At 43.7% G+C, this 22,514-nt stretch overlaps 1 protein-coding gene and 1 long non-coding RNA gene across 4 annotated transcripts in view; one reads left to right on the plus strand and one right to left on the minus strand.

The window, feature by feature from the left end:
• The window catches only part of LOC115538269 (putative E3 ubiquitin-protein ligase ARI6), a 71,238-nt gene that overhangs the window by 33,945 nt on the left and 14,779 nt on the right, over positions 1–22,514 (plus strand). The window contains exon 2 of one of the 3 annotated variants that reach the window (XM_030349955.1): positions 20,166–20,254. The exons of the other annotated variants lie outside the window; for them this stretch is intronic. Within the exon in view, the coding sequence (XP_030205815.1) occupies positions 20,166–20,254 (89 nt within the window). The remainder of the gene's footprint in view (positions 1–20,165; positions 20,255–22,514) is intronic. 3 annotated transcript variants of the gene reach the window in all.
• LOC115538273 (uncharacterized) lies at positions 969–2,807 on the minus strand. The gene is made up of 2 exons (XR_003975187.1): positions 2,640–2,807; positions 969–1,912 (listed from the first exon to the last, which is right to left on the minus strand). It is a non-coding gene; the product is annotated as an uncharacterized LOC115538273 (long non-coding RNA).

Genomic DNA, 22,514 nt, shown 5'->3' on the forward strand with positions numbered 1-22,514 from the left:
TCATATTTATATTTCTACCCTGTTCTAAAGAAATGTAATTTTCTTCTTTTCAAAACGCCTCCTCAAGCGTTTTATTAGCAGTTTATGTTGGGTGGGCAGCTGAAAGGAGTCGTACTGAAACAAATGGCTCCTTGCTATGGACCTATTTTGAAGTGCACGGCTCCATTAACTTCCGAATTAAATTAAATTCCGAATAGGCCTATGTCACACTTCCTGCTTCCGGAACGCGTAGTAGGGTAATCCAACTTCCGGTCGCGTCCAGCAGCAACAACAATGGCAGCTCCCTTTCGCAGTTGTTCTTGTAGTGTACCGTGTTGCTCTACATCAGGACGTATACAGCCATACCTCAGCTTCCACGCTTTCCCGAAGGACAAAATAAATCTTGGTTGAGATATTTTTTTTGCCCAGTACTGTCCTAACGTGCGAGTGATTCTAGACGGCACAGAAATCAGGTGTGAGGCACCCTCATCACTCACCCTCCAGTCTGAAACATTCTCCCACTACAAGAATACCAACACCTTCAAAGGTCTGATTGGCATTGCTTCATGTGGAGTTATCACCTTAATTTCTAAACTAATTTCTAAGCTGTACACTGGTTCCATATCAGATAGAGAAATCACACAGCAGTCAGGAATCCTTAGTCTACTTCAGCCAGGAGATGCATGCATGGCTGACAAAGGCTTTGTTATCGACAAGATGCTTTCTGAAGTTGGGGCCACCCTCATAATGCCGCCATTTAAAAGAGGCGCCAGGTTAACCAGTGAGTATCGCCCAACTTAGAATCTTGGAGAGGGCCATCAGAAGGGTCAAAGAATATCATATCTGGGACACAACCATTCCTCTGACTCTTTCAGGCTCTGTCAATCAGCTGTGGGTAAATTCTTGCTTGATGTCTAACTATCAAGGTCCTTTAGATGTTAAGGGTGATGTCCCAGTGTTACACATTAAAACACACATGACGTCACATGACTATTTTCAAACGTTTATTAATGTTCTTTGTTTACATTTAGCAGAAAGAAATTAAAATGGTGTGTGTGTGTTTGTGTCCGTCCGTCCTTTTCAAATGTTTATTTAATGTTTGTTTCCAGTTCTTTTTTTTAAATTTACATATATACATATTTACATTTAACAGAAAGAACTGAAATGTTCTGTGTGTGTTAGGCAAGGCAACTTTATTTAGCACTTTTCATACATAAGGGAAGACTCAAAGTGCTTCACATATAAACATTGTCATACAATAAAATAGATAAGTAAAAGAAAACATATGCAGAGAAATGAGTAAAATAGAAAGTTAAAGGCATTTTAGTATTAAAATAGAAAATAAAGGCAAAGTTAAAAAAGCTTTTTAGAAAGTGCAATGTATTTAAGATGTAGCAGAAAGCTAATGCAAACATAAAAGTCTTCAGGCTTGTTTTAAAGGTGCTCAGAGTGTGTTACCTTAAAACAAATGTTCAGGAATGTTCGTTTCCAATTCTTTGATTAAAATATTTACATATATACATTTAACAGAAATAAATAAATGGAATGGGGTGTGTGTATCCCTCGGCCATATTTACTTGGCATTCAGGAGGTATGTGTCCATGTATGTGCTCAAATAAAACACCTAACCCAAACCTTGGGTTTCCTGACCACAAGTTGGTCAATGGGTTCCGGGCGAATCCCCTGGAGCAAAAAGAAAAAATATGTCAGCACATAAATCATAATGTCAGTGTAGCAACACTTAAGTCAGTGTTAGTCGCGTCTGTCTATATACAAGAACTTCGAATACTATTATTGAGTAGACTATACAGGATGTTTGGCTAGGCCTGAGGTATACACATAAACCTGTGTCCTTGGTCCACGTCTGCAGAACACTGGTGCACGACAGAGGTGTTGGCACGCTTTTCTCCCCTGTGAAGTGGTTGTCATGTGTCTGGAAGAGCAGATATAAAACAAAACATGACAATCTGCAACAGCAGACATGAAACAAAACATTATCATCTGCAACAGCAGATCTGGAGAAAGAGAGAGCATTTTGGAACAGCAACAAGAAACCATAATAATAAAAAACACACAGACTGAACATGCAACTGAATCTGTGAAGGTCTGAAACCATGCTCTAGGCTATCCATTATGCTACATATTACGAGGTGGGCCTGTTGTTTGAATCACAAAATGTAAATCTAATTAAAGTGGTCAGAAAGGTAGGCCTAAGTAACAGTCCCATTGATTCACAAAAGACTATGAAAAGCGTTTTTCTTCTGGGAACAGTAGCAGTTCGCCCGAACTGCTACTTCCAAATTAACTAAATCTGACACTGCAGTAAGAGGGAAAGATTAACACACCATACAGCAAAATGTATGGGCATTGGTAGTTTATGACAGCCACCCAGCCACTATGTTCTGACAGTAGCCTGGAGCTAATCTGACATACTATCGACACTTACATGTACGGTAGGCAGTGGCTACCTACCTATACCAAACCTCTTGGGGTTCGTCAGGCAAAGTTTCAGAGACACTCAAACTAAATATGTATTCCTACCAGTGTAAAAAAATATTTTGCGATTAATTAAAAAGGATACGTTTTAACTGACATGTATTACACTTAGTGCTATCTGTCACAGTCAAGCTACACAGTGTCAACAGATTTGAAACACTTACCTATGTAATTAAAAATGTACTTCTCCCAGAATAACTTATATCCTTTGCGTAGTTTAGATGTTTCGACACGCAAGTGCTGATTTACTATCCTTAGGACGTCGTCGTAGGACAATTTAGGTAGGTTGGAGAGACTTGGTCCAAAGGTATTGATCTGCCTCCGGCATGGTAAACAGCTTAGCTAAGCTAAGCGGAAGAGCAGTTACCCTACTCCGCGAGCTTCTTCCGGTCTTCAATTGTTCCGTGACATAGGCCTATTAACTTCCATTAACTCCATTAACTTCCAAAATCTGAGATTTGTCCTTTTACTTAACATGAATGGCGTTGAACACGGATATATAACACACATATCATTGAAATAGCTGTAACAGGCACGGACGTATTGATTATCTGAATGATTATGGGAGACCTACGTAATTTTCATAATATTGTTAATTGTCTAATATTAACATTTCAGTTGCGTTGGTAGGTATTTCATTTTCATTTGCTTGTTTAGCTATGTATGACAGGGTTATGGTTAGCTATGTATGACTGTTGACAATGTTGGTGTATTACAATTCATTATTTGGGTAGGCTACTCCAACTTCGTTGCTGGTCGATATGTAAACATTTACTTTTATATAAATTATTGATTGCATTTTTCGTAAATAGTTAGTTGGAAGGAATCTGTTTCTTAAGCAATAACATTGAACTGATTTTTTTAGGCCTACATACGTTTACTATGTTACTATGGTATTATATGGAGCAATCTTACATATTTATGAAGTTTCCAGATCAATAAAGTTCTATCTCTTTTTATTTGAACTGCCTGTATGTCCTCTTGATTATAGTATTACAGTGTGTACCTTGGTTATCAGCTATCATAGAATGGTGTCAATGTGGTATTGGCATATATTCCAGAATTTGAAAAAGGATATGGATATAGAGTGGGTGACTTTATCAGTATACTCAATCGAGATGGCCACAATAATAACCGCTCTTAGATGGGTTGTAGATACTAAGTTGGTGACAATGTGGTATTGGCATATATATTCCAGAATTTGAAAAAGGATATGGATATAGAGTGGGTGACTTTATCAGTGTACTCAATCGAGATGGCCACAATAATAACCGCTCTTAGATGGGTTGTAGATACTAAGTTTTATAACAGATAATTCAATACGTGAAGATTTGGTGATAGAGGTAAAGCATCTTCTTTTAAATATTATAAGCCTTGGTTTAGTTATTCAGTTCTGTTGGATTCCAGCCCACCATGGAATATATGGCAATGAAATTGCTGTTAAATTAGCTAAAAGATACTAACCTAATTAGAAGAATTTAACCTTAAGTATATATATTTTTTATTTTTTATTTTTATTTATTCATTTCTTTTGTTAGTTTGTTTTATTTTGTTTATTTTGTTTCGTTAGTTTGGTTTTTTCTTTGAATTTATTTTTATGATTTAAAGTATCATTTGCCAACGTCCTTGTCACAAACTCCTGTGTAGTAGTCAGTGTTGTATAGTAGCGAAGTAGAAATACTTTGTTACTGTACTTAAGTAGTTTTTTTGGATATTTGTACTTTACTTTGCTACTTATATTTCTCTGTACTTTTACTTTTACTTCGCTACATTTTGCGAAGAAAACGGATACTTTTACTCCGCTACATTTCCCTTGAAACCTTCGTTACTCGTTACAAAATCAACTCATCTTTAGAAAAAAAAAAAAGAATCATGAGAGATATGAGAATAACGTCGGGGACTGTGGTAGAACACAGACTGCGAGCCTGTTTGGCGAATCAGCTGTCCCAGCGCACGTTCGCAAAGCCCCCTTGCTTAGTTACTGTTGCTACGTCGATCAAAACTCCTACGACTGTCAACACACAAATGCATGGCTAGGACGAGGGCAAGGGCTATCAAAATTCTACTATTTGTATCAGGCTGGTTTGTACACGCAGTATTACAACAATATCTTATACACTTCAATACGCTGTATATGTGCCATTTTTGCTACAAAGCTAATTTAAATACCCTTTTTGGGCAGGATTAAGTTTTCCGAAAATCCGCGATCCTGGATGACACCAAAATCAATATTAAGTAACGTGTACCAGCGCTTGCGGGATAATAGGTCGGGCTACGATATCTGTCAGTGTCAGTGATTTTTTTTTGGAGTAACTCCGCGACAGCATCCAGATCATGGCAAAATGGACTGCAATATGCAGTGGAAGATTGTTTTCAAAAAAGATCAACAACGAAGGGGAAACAACAATAATCGAAGCAAAATCATACAGGTCTCAATCAAAAAATTAGAAACTTCACGACCTCAAAATAAATACCACCAGCACAACATTTTAAACTAGTAAGGTTCTTTCACCGCTGGGTAATATTTGTATATAATATTTCAAGCTAGCTAATAACCTATAAAGATTATTTATTCTTATTCCATCTCTGGCGAGGTATCTATCTAGCCAGTTAGTGCTAAGGCATGATTGGACGAGGGCAGTTATAGGGAGGAGTTTTCGATAACGGTCAAACGAGTGGCGGTATTTTGATAACCAGTGGTGCCTGCCAGTGATGCTAACACTACGATAACTGAATTCGTGATGGAAGCAGACATGGAAGCTACTCCCTCAACAAACGACTAAGACCAACACCCTTTGCTTTTTTATTAACAGCAGTTACTTGTACTTTTACTTTCAGTACTTAAGTACATTTAATATCAGAAAAGTACTTTTGATACTTAAGTACAGTAAAGATCAGATACTTTAATACTTTTACTTAAGTACTATTCTAAAAGGTGACTTTTACTTTTACTTAAGTAATTTTCCAGTAAGGTATCTGTACTTTTACTTAAGTATGGCTTTTGAGTACTTTATACACCACTGGTAGTAGTCCAGTAGGTGGCGGTATATGGGGAAAAACTATGATCCTCCACTAAACTAGAAGAAGAAGAAGATCTCTGCATCCGGTACGTCACGGACTAGGTCACGTGTCTTGGCCCCATAACGCGGAAGCAAATCGCTCCTGTTACCCTGCGCCACCATGTGCCGTGTTCCAATACCCGTACTTCCATGAGTACACTTAAAGGAAGTACACTATCTGCACTATCCGTACTCACTTGAGTACGCTAATTTTTCAGATGTGAGTGCTGTTCCAAATCGAGTACTCTGTGGTGCACTTACCGGAAATTACGATCACGACTGCCGCCGCGGCTCCTCCCCCGCAATAAACATCCCGCTTTGAACGGTGAACTCTTTACGCCTAGCAGCTATAAAAAGCTATAAAAACTACAAAATGACTCTATTAATACAGGCTATGTGGAAAATGCGCCGACTTTGGCTCAGCCTGGCTCCGCCTCTTCCGCTACGTAGCTAAGATGGCTGCCGTTAAGTACGGAGAGTGTCCTTCGATCCACACTTCACGATTAGCCCATTTTGAGTACGGCACCGGGTCCTTGAAGTATACTTCTTTTCGCCGGATCTGAATTGGAACGTACTGCGTACTCAAATTTTGAGTACGCAGTACGGACAGTACGGGTATTGGAACACGGCCATGGACATAATAAAGGATGGACCACAGACTGGAAAATGGCCGCCCATTCATTCCTATACAAACTGCTCAGTGGCGCAGGGTAGAAATATTATTATGAGCCTTGAGCATTTTTTGCGGAGACACAATCCTGTTCCCCACTTGTATTGGAGTGGACAGCGATATCTACTTCTGGGCCACATGAAATGACGGACCCCCGTCCACAGCCAGCTTAAACAGCTGCAATACCAGGCTTGGCCTCTGAGCACTGGTGGATTGCGGAAGTATGCGCCTATCCTGGGGGCCTGTGCGCCACTGAGCAGTTTGTATAGGAATGAATGGGCGGCCATTTTCCAGTCTGTGGTCCATCCTTTATTATGTCCATGAGTAGGCCTACTGAAAACCACAACTAGTCTTCCTAAGAGCAGGAGGCAGCCAGATCAACTGGTGACCAGACTGTTCATGTTATTATAAACCATGGTAGGCCTATTTCTTTCGTTTCCAAAAAGAAGAGGCCATTACACCTTTGTTCAAAACCTACTGTTGTGCTTCCCTCCACTGCCTACAACCCAGCAAAAACACCTTTTTGCGCTCTTTCGCTATCATTTCGGTCACCTGATGTGGTGTAGTCTCTTGCTCTGGATCGTCTCTAAGCAAAGCAGCAACCTCGGGAATCAATGTGACGCAAGGCAGTATCATTTGAAACACAACGTTTATTCAGGTCAACAAAGCATACCTACAGATCGTCCAAGGGATGATGACGCACCTGACTAGGTATTTCAGTAAAGTAGCCTAGCCTATACGAGCAGAAAAGTGGCAAAAACTGTTAAAATAATAATACATGTCTGACACAATCACTAATGGTGATTCATTAATAAAAACTTTATGGGAATGACACATATGCACATTTTCAGATATAGAAGCAGAGATTGTCCGAACACATTGATAAGTTGCATGAATTGGCACAAATCCCAACGAACAGAGAAACACTATGCTTTTGGAACAAACTATGGATTGCATTTATATAGCGCTTTTCTGAGTGGCCACTTACATTTAGGGCGTTTAGCACAGGGGTCCCCAACCTTTTCTGCATCAAGGACCGGTATGATTCTCCAAAAAGTTTCACAGGGGGGGGGGAGGGGTGGGGTGGTTGGGTTATGTTGCGCAGAGGTTGCCAAAAATGGCAATTCAGAAGGTTCTCTTCTACCTCGACAACCTAATTATTCTGAGCAACTCAGAGGAAGCTGCGAGAAGGTACACCATGACGGTGATAAACCATCTCTCTTTCCTGGGTTTTGCCATCAACTGGGAGAAGAGCTTCCCGCTCCCCGGCCGGCAGATAGTCTACTTGGGGCTTTGCCTAGACTCAGCAACCATGATTGCGATGCTTTCGCCTCCTCGGCGAGACGCCATCCTGTTGGCCCTCTCCCGCTTTCGCGTTCTCAAAAACGTGACCGCGCTGTCCATCATGTGCCTGTTAGGGCTGATGGCAGCCGCCCATCCCCTGGTTCCCCTGGGTCTGCTCTGTATGCGCAGACTCCAGCGGTGGTTTGCTCGCCAACGGTTGGACCCTGTGCGACACAAGCTCAGGGTGCTCCTCTTACCCCGGTCAGTGTCACCAGACCTGGAATATTTGGGAAACCCCCCCGCCCTTCTCAGGGGTGTTTCCCTGGGCAGAGTGACGTCCTACGTAGTCTTCACGGACGCCTCGTTGACGGGTTGGGGAGGAACGTGCCTCTCTCACTCGTGGGAGGCAAGTGGCGCACGCCCCCTACAGTCCACATAAATGTGCTGGAACTCGTCGCTGTGAGGAAAGTGCTGTTGCATTTCTTTCACCTGGTGCGTGGCCGCCACGTTCTGATCAGGACAGACAGCGTGTCGGCGGCGGCATACATAAACAAACAGGGGGGAATGCGCTCCTCTGCTCTCCACCGAAAGGCGGTCAAGCTCTCGCTTTGGGCTCATCGGTATCTCCTCAGTCTGAGAGCCCTGCATATCAGAACTTCGGGGTGGACCTCATGTCTCGGGGCGGTCCCCGCCGAGACGAATGGCGTTTACATCCCGACATTGTCAGACTGATCTGGCAGAGGTTCGGGACGGCTCAGGTGGACCTGTTCGCATGCAGGGAGAACACACACAGGAGGTGGTTCTCTCTCAACCCTCGGGATCTTCCCCCGTCAGGAGTTGATGCGTTGGCACACACACCTTGGCCGCGGGCCCTCTTGTATGCCGTTCCCCCGCTCCAGCTGATCCTGTGCGATATATCGAATATATGCGATGTATCGCGAGATGTTCTCCAGGGGATGTATAAAATATCCCTGTCGCGAACATCGAATACAAATTGGTACGTAATCTGTTTATTTTTGCCGCCGCCGGCATACTCATTGTGCGTTCACACCAAACGCGACTGGGCGACAAAATCCCATATAAAGTGAATGTAGACGCATATCGGGCGAATTCTTCGCGAGAGAAACTGTGCCGGCGCACAGGCGAGCGCGTTCACGAGGATTTGTGGCGCGACAAATTCGCTCGAGTTGAAATGTATTTTAATTTCTCGTGATGACAGCCAATCAGCGTTCAACAGCGTGGCCTCTGAGTGACATGTGTAACGTAAACAGCCAATCAGCGTTCAACCGTCAAACTCAGTGCAGTGCAGTCCGGGGTGAACTGCAGCATGGAGGAGAAAGTGATCGTTGCCGTTTGCGACTCCCGGAGCTCTATATATAATAGTATATAATATAATATAATTGTATAATATCACGGCCAAAAGCTCTGTGCGCCTCCGACGTCTCTCCCTCTTCCACAAAAGGTAAAGACATGCAATGGCACAAACACACTCACTCCCCCCGCCGGTTGCGAGTCCGCGAGATTCTCATGGACGCGCGTGTGTGACGTAGTCTGGACGGTGCGCTGCTGTAGGTGTGTGTACCTCCGACCGGTGAGTGAGAACAGCGAGAGAGAGAAAAAAGGATGGAAACTGAGGATTTGGTTTTGAAAAAGAATGGCATTGGATCCGTCGTCTGGCAGTGTATATATAATAATTTCATTTACATTTACATTTAGGGCATTTAGCAGACGCTTTTATCCAAAGCGACTTAACAATAAGTACATTTGTCACAAGAAGTGCATCAATATATCGCTGTCGGTACAGAAAGGATGTTCATAGAACCAAGTGCAAGTACCACAATCGCTAGGCTAATCAATTCCCCGTATTACAGACATGATAGCAGCTGCTGCAGTTGCTACACAGTTAAGTGCTACAATACAATACAATACACTACAATACAGTGTACAATGGTGGTCAGAAGAGGAAAGGTGGCTATGCAGAGTCGATGTGAACTCTGAACAGGTGAGTCTTGAGTCCTTTTCGGAAGATAAAGAGCGACTCTGCGGTCCTGAGAGCGGCAGGGAGCTCGTTCCACCACTGAGGCCCCAATACCGAGAAAAGTTGTGACTTTGCTGATCGACCTTTGCTAGCTCTTAGCGATGGTGGTTCCAGTCGTCCAGCTGAGGTAGTCGAGCGGAGGGATCGAGCAGGGGTGTGTGGCTTTAGCAATGCATGGAGGTAGGCAGGGGCAGTTCCATCGACAGCCTTGTATGCCAGTACCATCGTCTTAAATTTGATGCGAGCTACTACAGGGAGCCAGTTGAGGTCCCGGAAGAGGGGGGTCACATGGGAGAACTTCGGTAGGTTGAACACGAGGCGCGCTGCCGCATTCTGGATGCGCTGCAAAGGTTTAATCGCAGAGGCAGGAAGTCCAGCCAGTAGTGAGTTGCAGTAGTCGAGGCGGGAGATGACCAGTGATTGGACTAGAAGCTGAGCTGCTTCCCTTGTGAGGAAGGGCCGGATTCTGCGGATGTTCTAAAGTGCAAATCTGCAGGATCGGGCGACCGCAGTGATGTTTGCAGTGCAGCATAACTGGTTGTCCAACACCACACCGAGGTTTCTGGCAGTTGGAGAGGGAGATACAGTAATGTTCTCGGCGGTGACCAGTAAGTCCATGTGTGGGCAGTCTTTCCCTGGGATTAGGAGAAGCTCGGTTTTGTTGAGGTTAAGCCTCAGGTGATGGGCAGTTGTCCAGGTGCTGACATCCGCCAGACATTCCGATATGCGTGTTGCAATCAGGGTTTTCTCAGATGAGGGGAAAGAGAGAAATAACTGAGTGTCGTCAGCATAGCAGTGATAGGAAAAGCCGTGTGATGCAATTACCGAGCCCAGAGACCTGGTATAGAGGGAGAACTGAAGAGGCCCCAGTACAGAGCCTTGAGGGACACCAGTTTTGAGCGTGCAAGGTTTGGACAAGGAGCCATTCCATGTCACTTGATAGGTGCAGTTCGTCAGGTAGGATGTGAACCAGGAAAGAGCAGATTCAGCGATTCCAAGTTCGGCAAGAGTGGCAAGAAGGATCTGGTGGTTCACCGTGTCAAATGCTGCTGACAGGTCGAGCAGAATGAGGACCGATGAGAGGGACGAGGCTCTGGCAGCACGTAGGGACTCAGTCACCGCGAGGAGAGCCGTCTCGGTGGAGTGTGCTTTCTTGAAGCCTGACTAGTGAGGGACAAGGAGGTTGTTAGATGAGAGAGAGGAGGACAGTTGGTTAGCAACGGCACGTTCCAGTGTTTTAGACAGGAACGAAAGAAGAGATACCGGTCTGTAGTTCTGGATGTCGGTGGTATTAAGAGTTGGTTTTTTGAGGAGAGGCTTTATTCTGGCAGTCTTGAAAGACGCTGGAACAATGCCTGAAGTGAGGGAGGAATTGATAGTTGATGTGAGAAATGGCAGAATGTCGCTTGAGACATCCTGGAGGAGAGAGGAGGGGATGGCGTCAAGGGGGCAGGTGGTGGCATGGTTAGATGTTATTATTCTGTTGACCTCGTCAGAGGTGAGAGGGATAAATTGGGTAAAGACAGAGGAGGGGATGGGAGGAGGGAGAATGGAGGCAGGGATAAAAGAGGAACTAATGTCCTTCACTTTCTGGGTAAAGTAGTTAACAAAGTCATCAGCAGTGAGGCAGGAAGGAGGTGGGGGTGAGGGAGGGTTGAGGAGGGACGAGAACAGGGAGAACAGTTTCCTGGGGTTTGAGGCAGAGGAGTTGATTTTGTTCCGGTAGAAGGCAGATTTGGAAGGCAGGATGTTGAAGTCGCCTAGGATAACGAGTGGGGTGCCATCCTCAGGAAAGCAGCTGAGTTGGGCATCCATCTCGTCGTAGAAGTCACGGAAGGGACCTGGAGGACGGTAGATCACCACAATGGAGAGCTTGATAGGAATGGTGACCGTGAGAGCGTGGAGTTCGAACTCAGATCTGGCCAAGTGTTCTAGTGGAAGGACCTGGTAGGACCACATGGGCGTGATGAGGAGTCCGGTCCCCCCTCCTCGCCCGGATGGTCTAGGGGTGTGCGAGAATAAGTAGACGGTGGAGAGGGCAGCAGGAGTAGCAGAGTTCTCTGGAGTGATCCAGGTCTCTGTCAGGGCCTGGAAGTGAAGGGTCATGGGGGACGCGTAGGCTGAAATCGAGTCCGCCTTCTTGACCGCCGACTGGCAGTTCCAGAGTCCTCCCATGACCTCTAGGTCAGTGTAAGCATGGGTGGGTGGATGGCGAAGATTAGATGGGTTACTGCGCCGAGCAGAGGAGCCATGGTAGCGCCGTCTGGTGAAATCCTGACAATGATTGAAGTACGACACATAGGCAATAGGGCAGGTGGCCTCCCCGGGGCTTCCTCGAGGGACTCCCGCAGAGAGACTCCCTTAGTCTTTGTTTCCCGGGTCTTGCAGAGAGACTCCCTTAGTCTTTGTTTCCCGGGTCTTCGTTTGCTGGGTCCTGACGCTACAGCTGACGCTAAAAACAGCTGGCCCTTAAGTGGGCAAAGGCAGCTCAGGCAGACTTAGCTCCGCCCAGCTATCACGGCTTTTGTTTCCACCCAAGTAGCCGATACTACCAAGAACGACCACTTAGCTGATCACAACCGAAAGGCTACAATCAAACTGCAATAACAGATCAAAAGTTAAATCTAGCAATCGTAATTCAAAACAAAAGGAATCTTAAGATACCAAACTCACCTACAGCCAGATATCACACAACCTTCTTCAAAGACAAATGTATTACTGAATTTACTCTACTTCCTCACTCTTCTAAATAGGCAGACTTGGCTCCGCCCAGCTATCACGGCTTTTGTTTCCACCCAAGTAGCCGATACTACCAAGAACGACCACTTAGCTGATCACAACCGAAAGGCTACAATCAAACTGCAATAACAGATCAAAAGTTAAATCTAGCAATCGTAATTCAAAACAAAAGGAATCTTAAGTTACCAAACTCACCTACAGCCAGCTATCACACAACCTTCTTGAAAGACAAATGTATTACATAATGTATTAATTATTATGCAAACAGTTAATAAATAATTAACGGTTTGAATAAATGCTGTGTTGGTAAATCTAACTTGCTGTGATTTTCCTTTTCTTATGTGCAAGTTCTAAATTGTTCCAATACAAAGCCCTAATGAGTTTAAACAATATGTTGTTTCATGTAATCTACATGCAGACTTATATTTCAGGAATACTAGAATTATTACTGACGTAACATTATGCCAGACATGGTTGAATCGAGCATTTATGATGTGCTCTAGAGGAGATTCAAAATATATCGCGATATATATCGTGCATCGAGATATAGTAAAAAAATATCGAGATATTCATTTTGGCCCATATCGCCGAGCCCTAGTTTGGCTTTTTCCACTATCAAGGTCCATGCGGCAGCCGTTTCGGCTGGCCATTCAGGCTTTGATGGTGGACCGATCTTCAGCCATCCACTGGTCAAGAGAGTCTTGGTGGGGCTAGACGGGTTAGGCCTGTTTCGCGCGTGTTTACACCACACTGGGATCTCCCCACCATTAACCCGCCAGTATTTCTCTCCCGCCGTTTTTCAAATGGAAAACGGATTAGAGGGGTTCCTATTGGCTCGCCAATTGACGAGTTGGTTTTGTCTGCCACTATACAGTCCCACCGTTTTTTAAATACGAAACGGACGAGAGAAGCCCCTTATTGGAGTAACGAACTCCGCAGCTCCGCCCCTGGTGGTAGCGGGGCTAATGGAAACCGTATTACTCAGGTTTTCTCTTCACTTTTCATGGATTCCATGAAGGACGGATTGGGGCCGGAGTCTTTACAGACTCACTTTTTTCTCTTGATCATCGCCTTGCTTGATCTAGGAGGAATTATTTTTTTATTAGCCTGTTGTGTTTTGCACATCCTCGCTTTTTTGGGGTCTTATGTGCTCCGGTGACTTAAGTTTTTTTGACTGGGGTCCAGCAGGAGTACACTGATGGGCCTTTCACACCTTCGCAAAATCGGAGCCCGTTCCGGGCTAGTTCGGAGATAGAGCCAGTGTTTTGGTTTCACATCGCCAGAGAACCGGCAACGGCCTGTAAAAACTGGTTCAACTCCAGCCAAAGGATTGAGCTGAGAACAAGAAGGTTATCCTTACCTTCATAAACAGGAAGACCAACGAAGACTGGCATTTTTAATAACACTGAAGTAAACAATGGACGTGAATCCGTGTATGGTTCGTTCTTTGAATATTCCGTTTTAAAACTGATTGTTTTTCTGATTTGGTTATGAATCGGAAAAAGGGCAAAAGGAATAAACAAATAAACAGCATTTTATTTGTGTTTGTGTGTTTTGTGTGTTGGTTTTTTAAACCCGAAACAGAAAAACAACAAAAAAAAAAAATATATGTATAGTTACACCAGAAGGCAGAACGCAGCGAAGAAAAAGGAGCCAACCACCTAAACCAGCAATAGATTGTCTAATTATATTTAGCCTTAGTTATGGCCGCACTTAAACCTTATGGTGATTTTATTCGTGAACTATATGACACTGGAAAGACACACGACGCGATCAGTACCGCTCTAAAGCAATCTGGTGCCCCGAAGTGCTCCGTTATGACGGTGAGGAGGTTCTGTGTGGAGCACAACCTTCGAAGAAGAAATCTAGTTTCCGATAAAGTTTCAGATCGTCCCCTCGCAGACTAAGTCGCCGTCTCCCACGGAAAACAATAAAGCTGGCCATTGTAGAATGCGAGAGACTCGATTTGAAACGTCTTTATATGTATGTTTTTTTAATCTGCGTGCCCTTTTCCCGGCATTCTTTGCGGTTTTATCTAAATATCACGCAAACAAAACAAGCAACAGGATTATTCAGTTTTCCCGTTTCGATTTAAAAAACAGAAAAATACAGTTTATTTGTTTATTCCTTTTGCCCTTTTTCGGTTTCAAAACCAAATCAGAAAAACCAAAACACGACTCTTGATTGTTTTTTCTGATTTTGTTTTAAATCGGAATATTCAAAGAACGAACCATACACGGATTGGCGTGAAGACGAAATTGTTGTTGTTGTGTTTGAAACTGGCACAAGGGTTCTTCTTATTGTACAGTTCTGGCGCAAGGGTTGGTGGGAAAGCGGAGACGTTTGCAGTGACGTCATGACGTTGCTCTCGCCGGCTCCATGGCTGGCTCTGGCCGGTGTGAAACCAAATGGTTCATAACTGGGATAAGGCTGGAACCTGTTTTGAACTGGCCCTAGCACCAGGCCGGAACTGGCTCTTGGTTATTTTTGGTGTGAAAGGCCCATGATTGGGCTCCGCTCGCAGCTTCGCATTAGCCCATTAGGCGAAGCCTAGATGGCGTAGCCTACATGAAATAGAACGATAGTTATGATATTATAACTCTAGTTCTATGATTGTAGGCGTAGTCGTCTAGTTTCCCACCTGCTGTACCCTCCAAATGCTGAAAGAATAGCATGCAGGATGAGCGGCGGTATGCGCCGTCTTATATACATGGTACCGTGGGTACCACGTTGATTGGTGCATAGTTGACATTTTTCAGTGCGCGCGAGCACGGGCACGGGACAAGCCCATAAGGCGAAGCCTAGACGGCTACGCCTACAATCATAGAAATAGAGTTATAATATCATAACTATCGTTCGCTCACTCACTTTGTGAGTGGTGAGGAGGGACCGACTGAGAGACGTCACGACTCACGAGAGCCAGCCAATCGTATGCTGTTCTAGAACTGAGTCTAGGACGCTCTCATTGAATTTTTGCGACGGTCTATATTTTCAACATAAAGCTTACATATTTATAATTTGATATTTGTCCCAGCCTTTATACCACAGATACTCTAGGGTCTATAGCATATGACCGCGTTGTTTGATTACAGTTTAATTCATTTTTCACAACCTACCAGCTCTCGTTGTGAAGACTAGTCACCGCGACATTCGTTTCAATGGGAATCGCGACGGTCCATACTTTCAACATTTACATATTTGTAATTTGAAATTCATCCCAGCCTTTACACCACAGATACTCTAGGGTCTAAAGCAGGGATGGGCAACTGGCGGCCCGCGGGCCGCATGCGGCCCGCATCCTCACTCAGTCAAGCCCGCACATAATAAAAAAAAAATAAAAAAAAAGAATAATAATAATTGATCGAGTTACAGAAAACTCGATCAAGAAAGATTAGAAGAATTCATAGAATTCGAAGGCAAACCCATGCGTCTAGTTTGCTTAGAAGCGATATCAGTCATTAAAGATATTCACTTAAGTCGCCTCTACAACTACTGCAACTGCTTGTTGGGTTTGAGTTCATTGAGTTGTTGTTCATTGAGTTGTTGGGCCACTGTTTTTCAGTTTTTTGACTTCATTGAATGATGATGTATGTGAGCCCTTTGCACTGATAAAAATACTGACCATTCATGTGGCTGTTTGAGCATGGAAAACATGAAATTAATGTATGTTGGTTCAATTAACATACCGTACATAGGTTATGATTCTGGATGATTTTTTAGGTAGTGGCCATCCCCAAAATGCACCAGAATACAGGAAATCATATCTACCAAATTCAAAATTGTGTAGCTTCTCTCAGCTCACGTTTAGTTCAAGTGTGCAGTCATGTGGCCCTCCGATGGTTATGATGAAAAATGTGGCCCTCTTTATCATGAAAGTTGCCCATCCCTGGTCTAAAGCATATAACTGCGTTGTCTTATTACAGTTGAATTCATTTTTTCCAACCCACCAGCTCTCGTTGCGAAGACTTGTCACCGCGCCATTAGTTTCAGTGGGAATCGCAACGGTCTATAAGTGTTAGGGCTGCAAGATTATTGCCAAAATGATTATCACGATTATTTTGATCAATATTGATATCACGATTATTTACCACGATTATTAATTGAAAAGAAAAATCTTTCGATTTCTACCACCCCCTAGTGGCAGGAGCCACACACTGTGCTCAGCGGCAAATTGCCGACAGGCCACGCCCCCCCCCCCCTTTTTCGGGCTTCGCGCCGCTGTGTGCAGGATGGACTCACGCAGTCGCAGACAGGTGTACAGGGAGCACTTGGTTTGCGTTGCAGCCGAGGTAGAGCGTATACTGCATGGGCGGGGCTCGTTTCTTTTTTTTCTGATGCATTATTTAAAAAAAATAACGCAAAAATATCGCCAGAACTCCAGTGTCATCGAGGGACGCCAATATCGTCATTGCGATAAAATTCGATATATTGTGCAGCCCTAATAAGTATACATATTTTTAATTAGAAATTCGTACCAGCCTTTATACCACAGATAATATAGGGTCTATAGCATATTACCTCGTTTTCTGATTACAGTTTAATGCATTTTTCACAATTAACCAGCTCTCGTTTTGAAGGCAGTGTTAATTTTGGCAGCCAGATTTAGTCTTGGGCTGCACAGGGTTCTGTTCATGAGAGCCTAGAACACCCGGGACCCCACCATCATTGCTAAATCAAGATTATCTTGCTGATATGTTAAACATCCAATAATCAAATACACCCCCATCCCGCTGCGTTTGGTTAAAGTTGTAATGTTGACGTTTCAGAATGAGAACGAGGGAGGAGCTGACTCTGAGAACCGTGCAATCCATGATTCGATTCACCGCAACCGGAAACTCGCGAACGACTCCTCTTGGCAAACTGAACAACGCAAAATGAATCACGGAAACAAATCACTAAATCCAACCCTACTAGTCAGAGGCGTATTCATTCCTTGGACGATCTGTAGGTATGCTTTGTTGATCTGAATAAACGTTGTGTCTAAGAGTGATACTGCCTTGCGTCACATTGATTCTTGAGCTCGCTGCTTTCTTATGCCACGTTTCCACTGCAGGGTGCGGTACGGTTCGGTTCGCCTCAGTCCGGTAGGGAGGGGGTGGTATAGCCCAGCTAGCCCAGGTATCGCCGCCGCAGCTACGTAAACATTGTGACATCATAGCAGATGCAGAGGAACGTCTCCACCTCCTTGTTCGCCCAAGCAAGCGTTTTACGCGACATGTTCATTGTAAAGAATAATACCTTGAGGCTACTGTTTTTATCCCCACGTCGCCCGGAAGTGACGATTCTGTCGACCAATCAACGGAGGGGGTGTGTAGCTAGAATTTTCCGGCACCCTTTCAGGCATCTCAATACCCCAACGGAGGAGTACTGAAGACGAGGGCCAATCGAGTACGGCTCAGTCCGGGTCACGCCCACATTTGGCGGTGGAAACGCAATCCGTACCGCACCATTGCGAACCGAGCTGTACCGCACCCTGCAGTGGAAACGCGCCATTAGAGACCATCCAGAGCAAGAGACTACACCACATCAGGCGACCGAAATGATAGCGAAAGAGCGCATAACAGTGTTTTATGCTGGGTTGTAGGCAGTTGAGGACAACACAGCATTAGGTTTGGAATAACTGGTTTAATGGCCTCTTCTTTTTGGAAACAAGACAAATATCATGTTCTATAATAACATGGACAGTCGGGTCACAAGTTGATCTGGCTGCCTCCTGCTCTAAGGAAGAAGACTAGTTTTGGCTTTTAGTACTGCAGCTAATGCAGTGTCTTTGGCTCAACGGCACAATGAAATGGAATCTCAACTTGAAATGTTTTTCACCAAATGGTATGAGTTCGTATCCCATATTTATTATTTAAAAAATGGTTCTACGTGACAATTTTCCTCCAATTAGACTCAAAATACGAATGAGATGGTTTTGTTTTTGACATTTTGTTGAAAACAAATCAAAGAGGCATTCGCAAGTCCGCTACGAGTCTTTTTCCGATTGCCAACAGCTGCCGGAGCTGACTGGTAACCAGTTAACACGTTCACGAGTTGAACTGAAACACTCGATGATCGATATGGATCCTATGACCTGACGCACAAGCTCACCGCAGCATATATATATTGCTTCTCAGAAACGTTACACTTATTTCAGCTTTAGCTCGAGCTTTGCTTCAACCCCCCCCCCCCCCCCCCCCCCCCCCCCCATAGATATATATAGAACACATGTTTCGTCCGCGCTGCTGGCCAATGGAGTCGAACGTCTGCCATCTTGCCACAGTCAGCTGCTCACCCATTACATTAGCTGTGTTCAAAAAAGTTTCCTATTCACTCTCTCACTATTCCCGATATAGTGTTCATGATATAGTGCACTATATAGGGAACGAACAAACAAGAATTTGGACACTACGCTGAACATTTCTATACGTCATTTGCGTCAGCAAATGCTCCGGGTATTTGGATATTTGCATGATATGTTTATATCATGTAAACAAACCAAGCCCCCAGGAACAGTGCATACTTCCACAATCCACCAGTGCTCAGCGGCCAAGCCTGGTATTGCAGCTGTTTAAGCGGGCTGTGGACGGAAGTGGGGAGCAGGAATGTGTCTTCGCAAAAATGTCTGGATATCAATCAAAGGCTCATAATTATCTTCATACCATGTACTAAAAAGATGTGTACGTTTTCTCTTTCAAAACGCCACCTCAAGCGTTTTATTAGCCGTTTTATGTTATAATTTTTTGCTGGAGAAGGAGGGGTGGGCAGCTGAAAGGAGTCGTCGTGAAACAAATGTTGTTTCGGCCCGGCATTCGAGAGGGCCTAGTGCACGACTCTGTTAACTTCTCGTGGTCGAGGTTTTTCCTTTTACTTAACATGAATGACGTTGATGGTTTTTAGGCACTGTGGTGAATTGTTATCACTAAAAGTGTTTTAGTTATAAAGGGATTTTTAGACTGGTTCAGCTGCTGCTCAATGACTCTCACGTTCCTCTGCTTGCGATCATTGCCATGTATTGAGCCATTTATTCAAAAGATCCAAAGACAAAGAACGGGTGCATAATGCATTACGGTATCATTTTCATAATATTGTTAATAGCCTTATAAACATTTCAGTTGCATTAGTATTACATTTTTCATTTGCTTGTTTAGCTGTGTGACAGTTAAGCATGTTAATGTATTTCAATTATTAATTTGGGTAGGCTACTCCAACCTCGTTGCTGATCGATATGTAACCATTTATTTGTATATAAATTATTGATTGCATTTTCCGTAAATAGTTGGAAGGAATCTGTTTCTTAAGCAATAACATTAAACTGTATTTTTTTCTAGGCCTACATACATTTATTATGTTGTTGGTGTTATATGGAGCAATCTATCATGTTTATGAAGTTAACTTATAATTCCATGGTCGGTAAACAATGCGACTGCGATCGCTCAGACCTCTCGCTTATGATGCTACAATGCTCACAATGCTAGGAAACAAGAATATTTCTGCATCCGGTACGTCATGAACTAGGGCATGGCTAGGCTCCCATGATGCAGAAGCAAATCTCTCATTGCCCTGCGACATGGAGCAGTTTTCATAGGAATGAATGGGCGCCATTTTGGAATCCGCAAAGCTTGAGCTAAATCTGGAAAAAGTGCAGCACGTTTTTCAGCACCAAAAATGTACAAACGGCACCCAGTAGATTAAAGAACTAATCCCTGCAACTTTAATATTTAAGCTGATGAGCTCGCAAGGGTAACATCAACAAAAAAGCATGTAAACTATGTCTGAAGTTAGATTAGAACTAGTCTTTTTCATACCACGTGTTACAAACGTAAAGGGCTTAGATTGTGAAGCCTCGATAAGGGAGTCTGGTATTGATTGACTTTGTTTGGACTGTTTTTTCTTCCTCCCTCTGCCTCAACATCAGAGGACGAGTCTTGCAGAGCAGAGATTTCGTGCGGTCATGCCGTCACGCCAGGATCTGTGACAGGATGGTGCCGCACTTTGCTCAGCAAGGTAATGACTTCGTATTCATGTGTATTTCACAACAGGGGCGCATCCAGACTCATGGTGACGGTGGCACAACAAAACATAGCCCCCCTGGCCACGCCCATGTTTAACAACAGGCGCAATAAAGCATCTATTATAGTGCCTAGAGTTTCTCAACCTCTAGTTGTAATAAAACCTGTTATATTAAACCATTATCGATGTCGCTTAGACATCAGTAGAATCAGCCACTATGAGCCAGTCGCACATTGAGCTTTCCCCAAATGCGCCGTTTCAGTGTCTGTAGCTTTAATGCAAATGAGGAGGAGCGAGGCGGGTCAAGGAGGAGGGTGGGGGTGTGGCCCTGAGCAGCTTGCGGCCACGGTACCATGCGCTCTGTGTACAGTTCTCAAACTTAGGTACGTGGTACGCGATTGCGCTATTAAAGGGATACTTCGCCCATTCAGAACCGTCGTTCTATCATTATAAAATCGCTATTGTAATATAAAAAAATATATGGGTTAGACTTTTTCCCTCAGTCTAACCGAGTCTTCCCTTGGCCCAGCTTTCCTGATCTATTTTCTCCCGAGGTGACGTCAAATGGCGCGTTGCCTCCTAGAAGGGCCGGACACAATGTCTGCCATGTTTCTTCACCGCTTAGCTAGCGAACAAATTTGCAATGTGAAACAGCCAAAGCGGATTTTGAAAATCTATAGTTGGATTCGGACATTCAGGGCTATTAGTACGAGCCAGGATACAGCCAGGAAGAATTTACACAAATAGAGGAGGAGGCTGCAGCGGCTGCAGCTGAACAAGCCTTGCATCCCTGTACTGCAGCGAATTTCAGCAATGCCAGTTTCTTCTATAATAAATGGCTGAATCTGGAGCGGACAGGGCCATGTGTGTAACCTCTCACCCATGCATTAGCCTCATCTGAACAGTTTGGTATTGGCTACATATTTCCGGACCAAGAGTGTGAACTGGAAACGCCAGCCAAAGCCCGCTGGGTGAAACAGACGTCTGAGCATAGAGTAAGTGTTTGTTTTTTTACTAACACATTTGCTAAAATAGTTTGAGTCCCGGGGGAACGTCACAATGTAGCTATCCGAAAGTAGCCGATCTTATTGGCAGATCATAGGCTACGTTACGTTAGCTTGAAGTCTGTGTATTGCTGTATAGGCTATTATAGGCATAATTAGGGGTTGTTTCTGTGACATTTTATTTTCCCCAAAAATACTGTAAAAGTCATACTGCAGCCTATACCCCAAGTCGAAAACTCTTGAAATGTTCAGGTATGGTTACCAATAACCCCCTCTACCCATAAACCCAAGTTTGTGTTACTACACACGATGGTGGCACTATGGTAAAAAATCATGCATTAGGCTTATTTCTCCTCACCAGATTGACCTGGACTCAAAATTCTTTCAGAATATTAATCTCTAGAATCAGACGCATTTATAAAACCCTCGGTCTTATAAAAAAATATTTTTTACAAATGTATGCTTATCCCACAATTTCATAATAAAGCTAAACATGATAGAAAGATTCACAGGCTACAAAAATATAAAAAATTCACCCACATCGCCACATAAAATCTTTAGAACAAGCCTCGCAAAAAACCTCCAACAGAATTTGTTAAACTTAGTTCGATTTGAGAAATATTGGCCAATAAAGTTGGAGCAGTTAGCCCATTTTTCTTATATGACCATTTTGTTATTGTATAAAAAAAACATACGACTATTATTAGGTGGATACCATAACCCCCCACTACTAATAAACCCAAATTGTGATACTGCACCCAAATGTGGCCCCATTTAAAAAAATTATGAACTTGCCTTATTTCTCCTTACGAGATTGACCTGGACTCAAAATTCTTTCATCATATTAATCTCTAAAATCAAATGCATCTTTTTCACCCTGGTCTTCTGCTCTAAAAATGTTTACTTTTCCCACAATTTCATAGCAAAGCCAAACGTCCAGTCTCAACCCATTTTGCCAATATGACCATTTTGGTATTGTATAACTACCATACGTCTCATTAGGTTGATACCATTAACCGTGCAAATTTTCAGATCTGTACTCTTTTAAGAAAGCCCTTAATCCTCTGGTGAAATGTGTGCTTGGAGTTTTCTTGATGTTGTGTGCTTATCAATCGACATTTTCACCATGTGAATGAGGATTCATGCAGTTCTGGAATGTCAGTGGCTCAATGGGGTAATGCCTTGTACTGGTGATCCTTAGGTTGAGTGTTCAAATCCCGATTATAGCATTATGAACAAGCTGAACATGA

This window comes from Gadus morhua, unplaced genomic scaffold (assembly GCF_902167405.1).
Source record: "Gadus morhua unplaced genomic scaffold, gadMor3.0, whole genome shotgun sequence".
NCBI lineage: Eukaryota > Metazoa > Chordata > Actinopteri > Gadiformes > Gadidae > Gadus > Gadus morhua.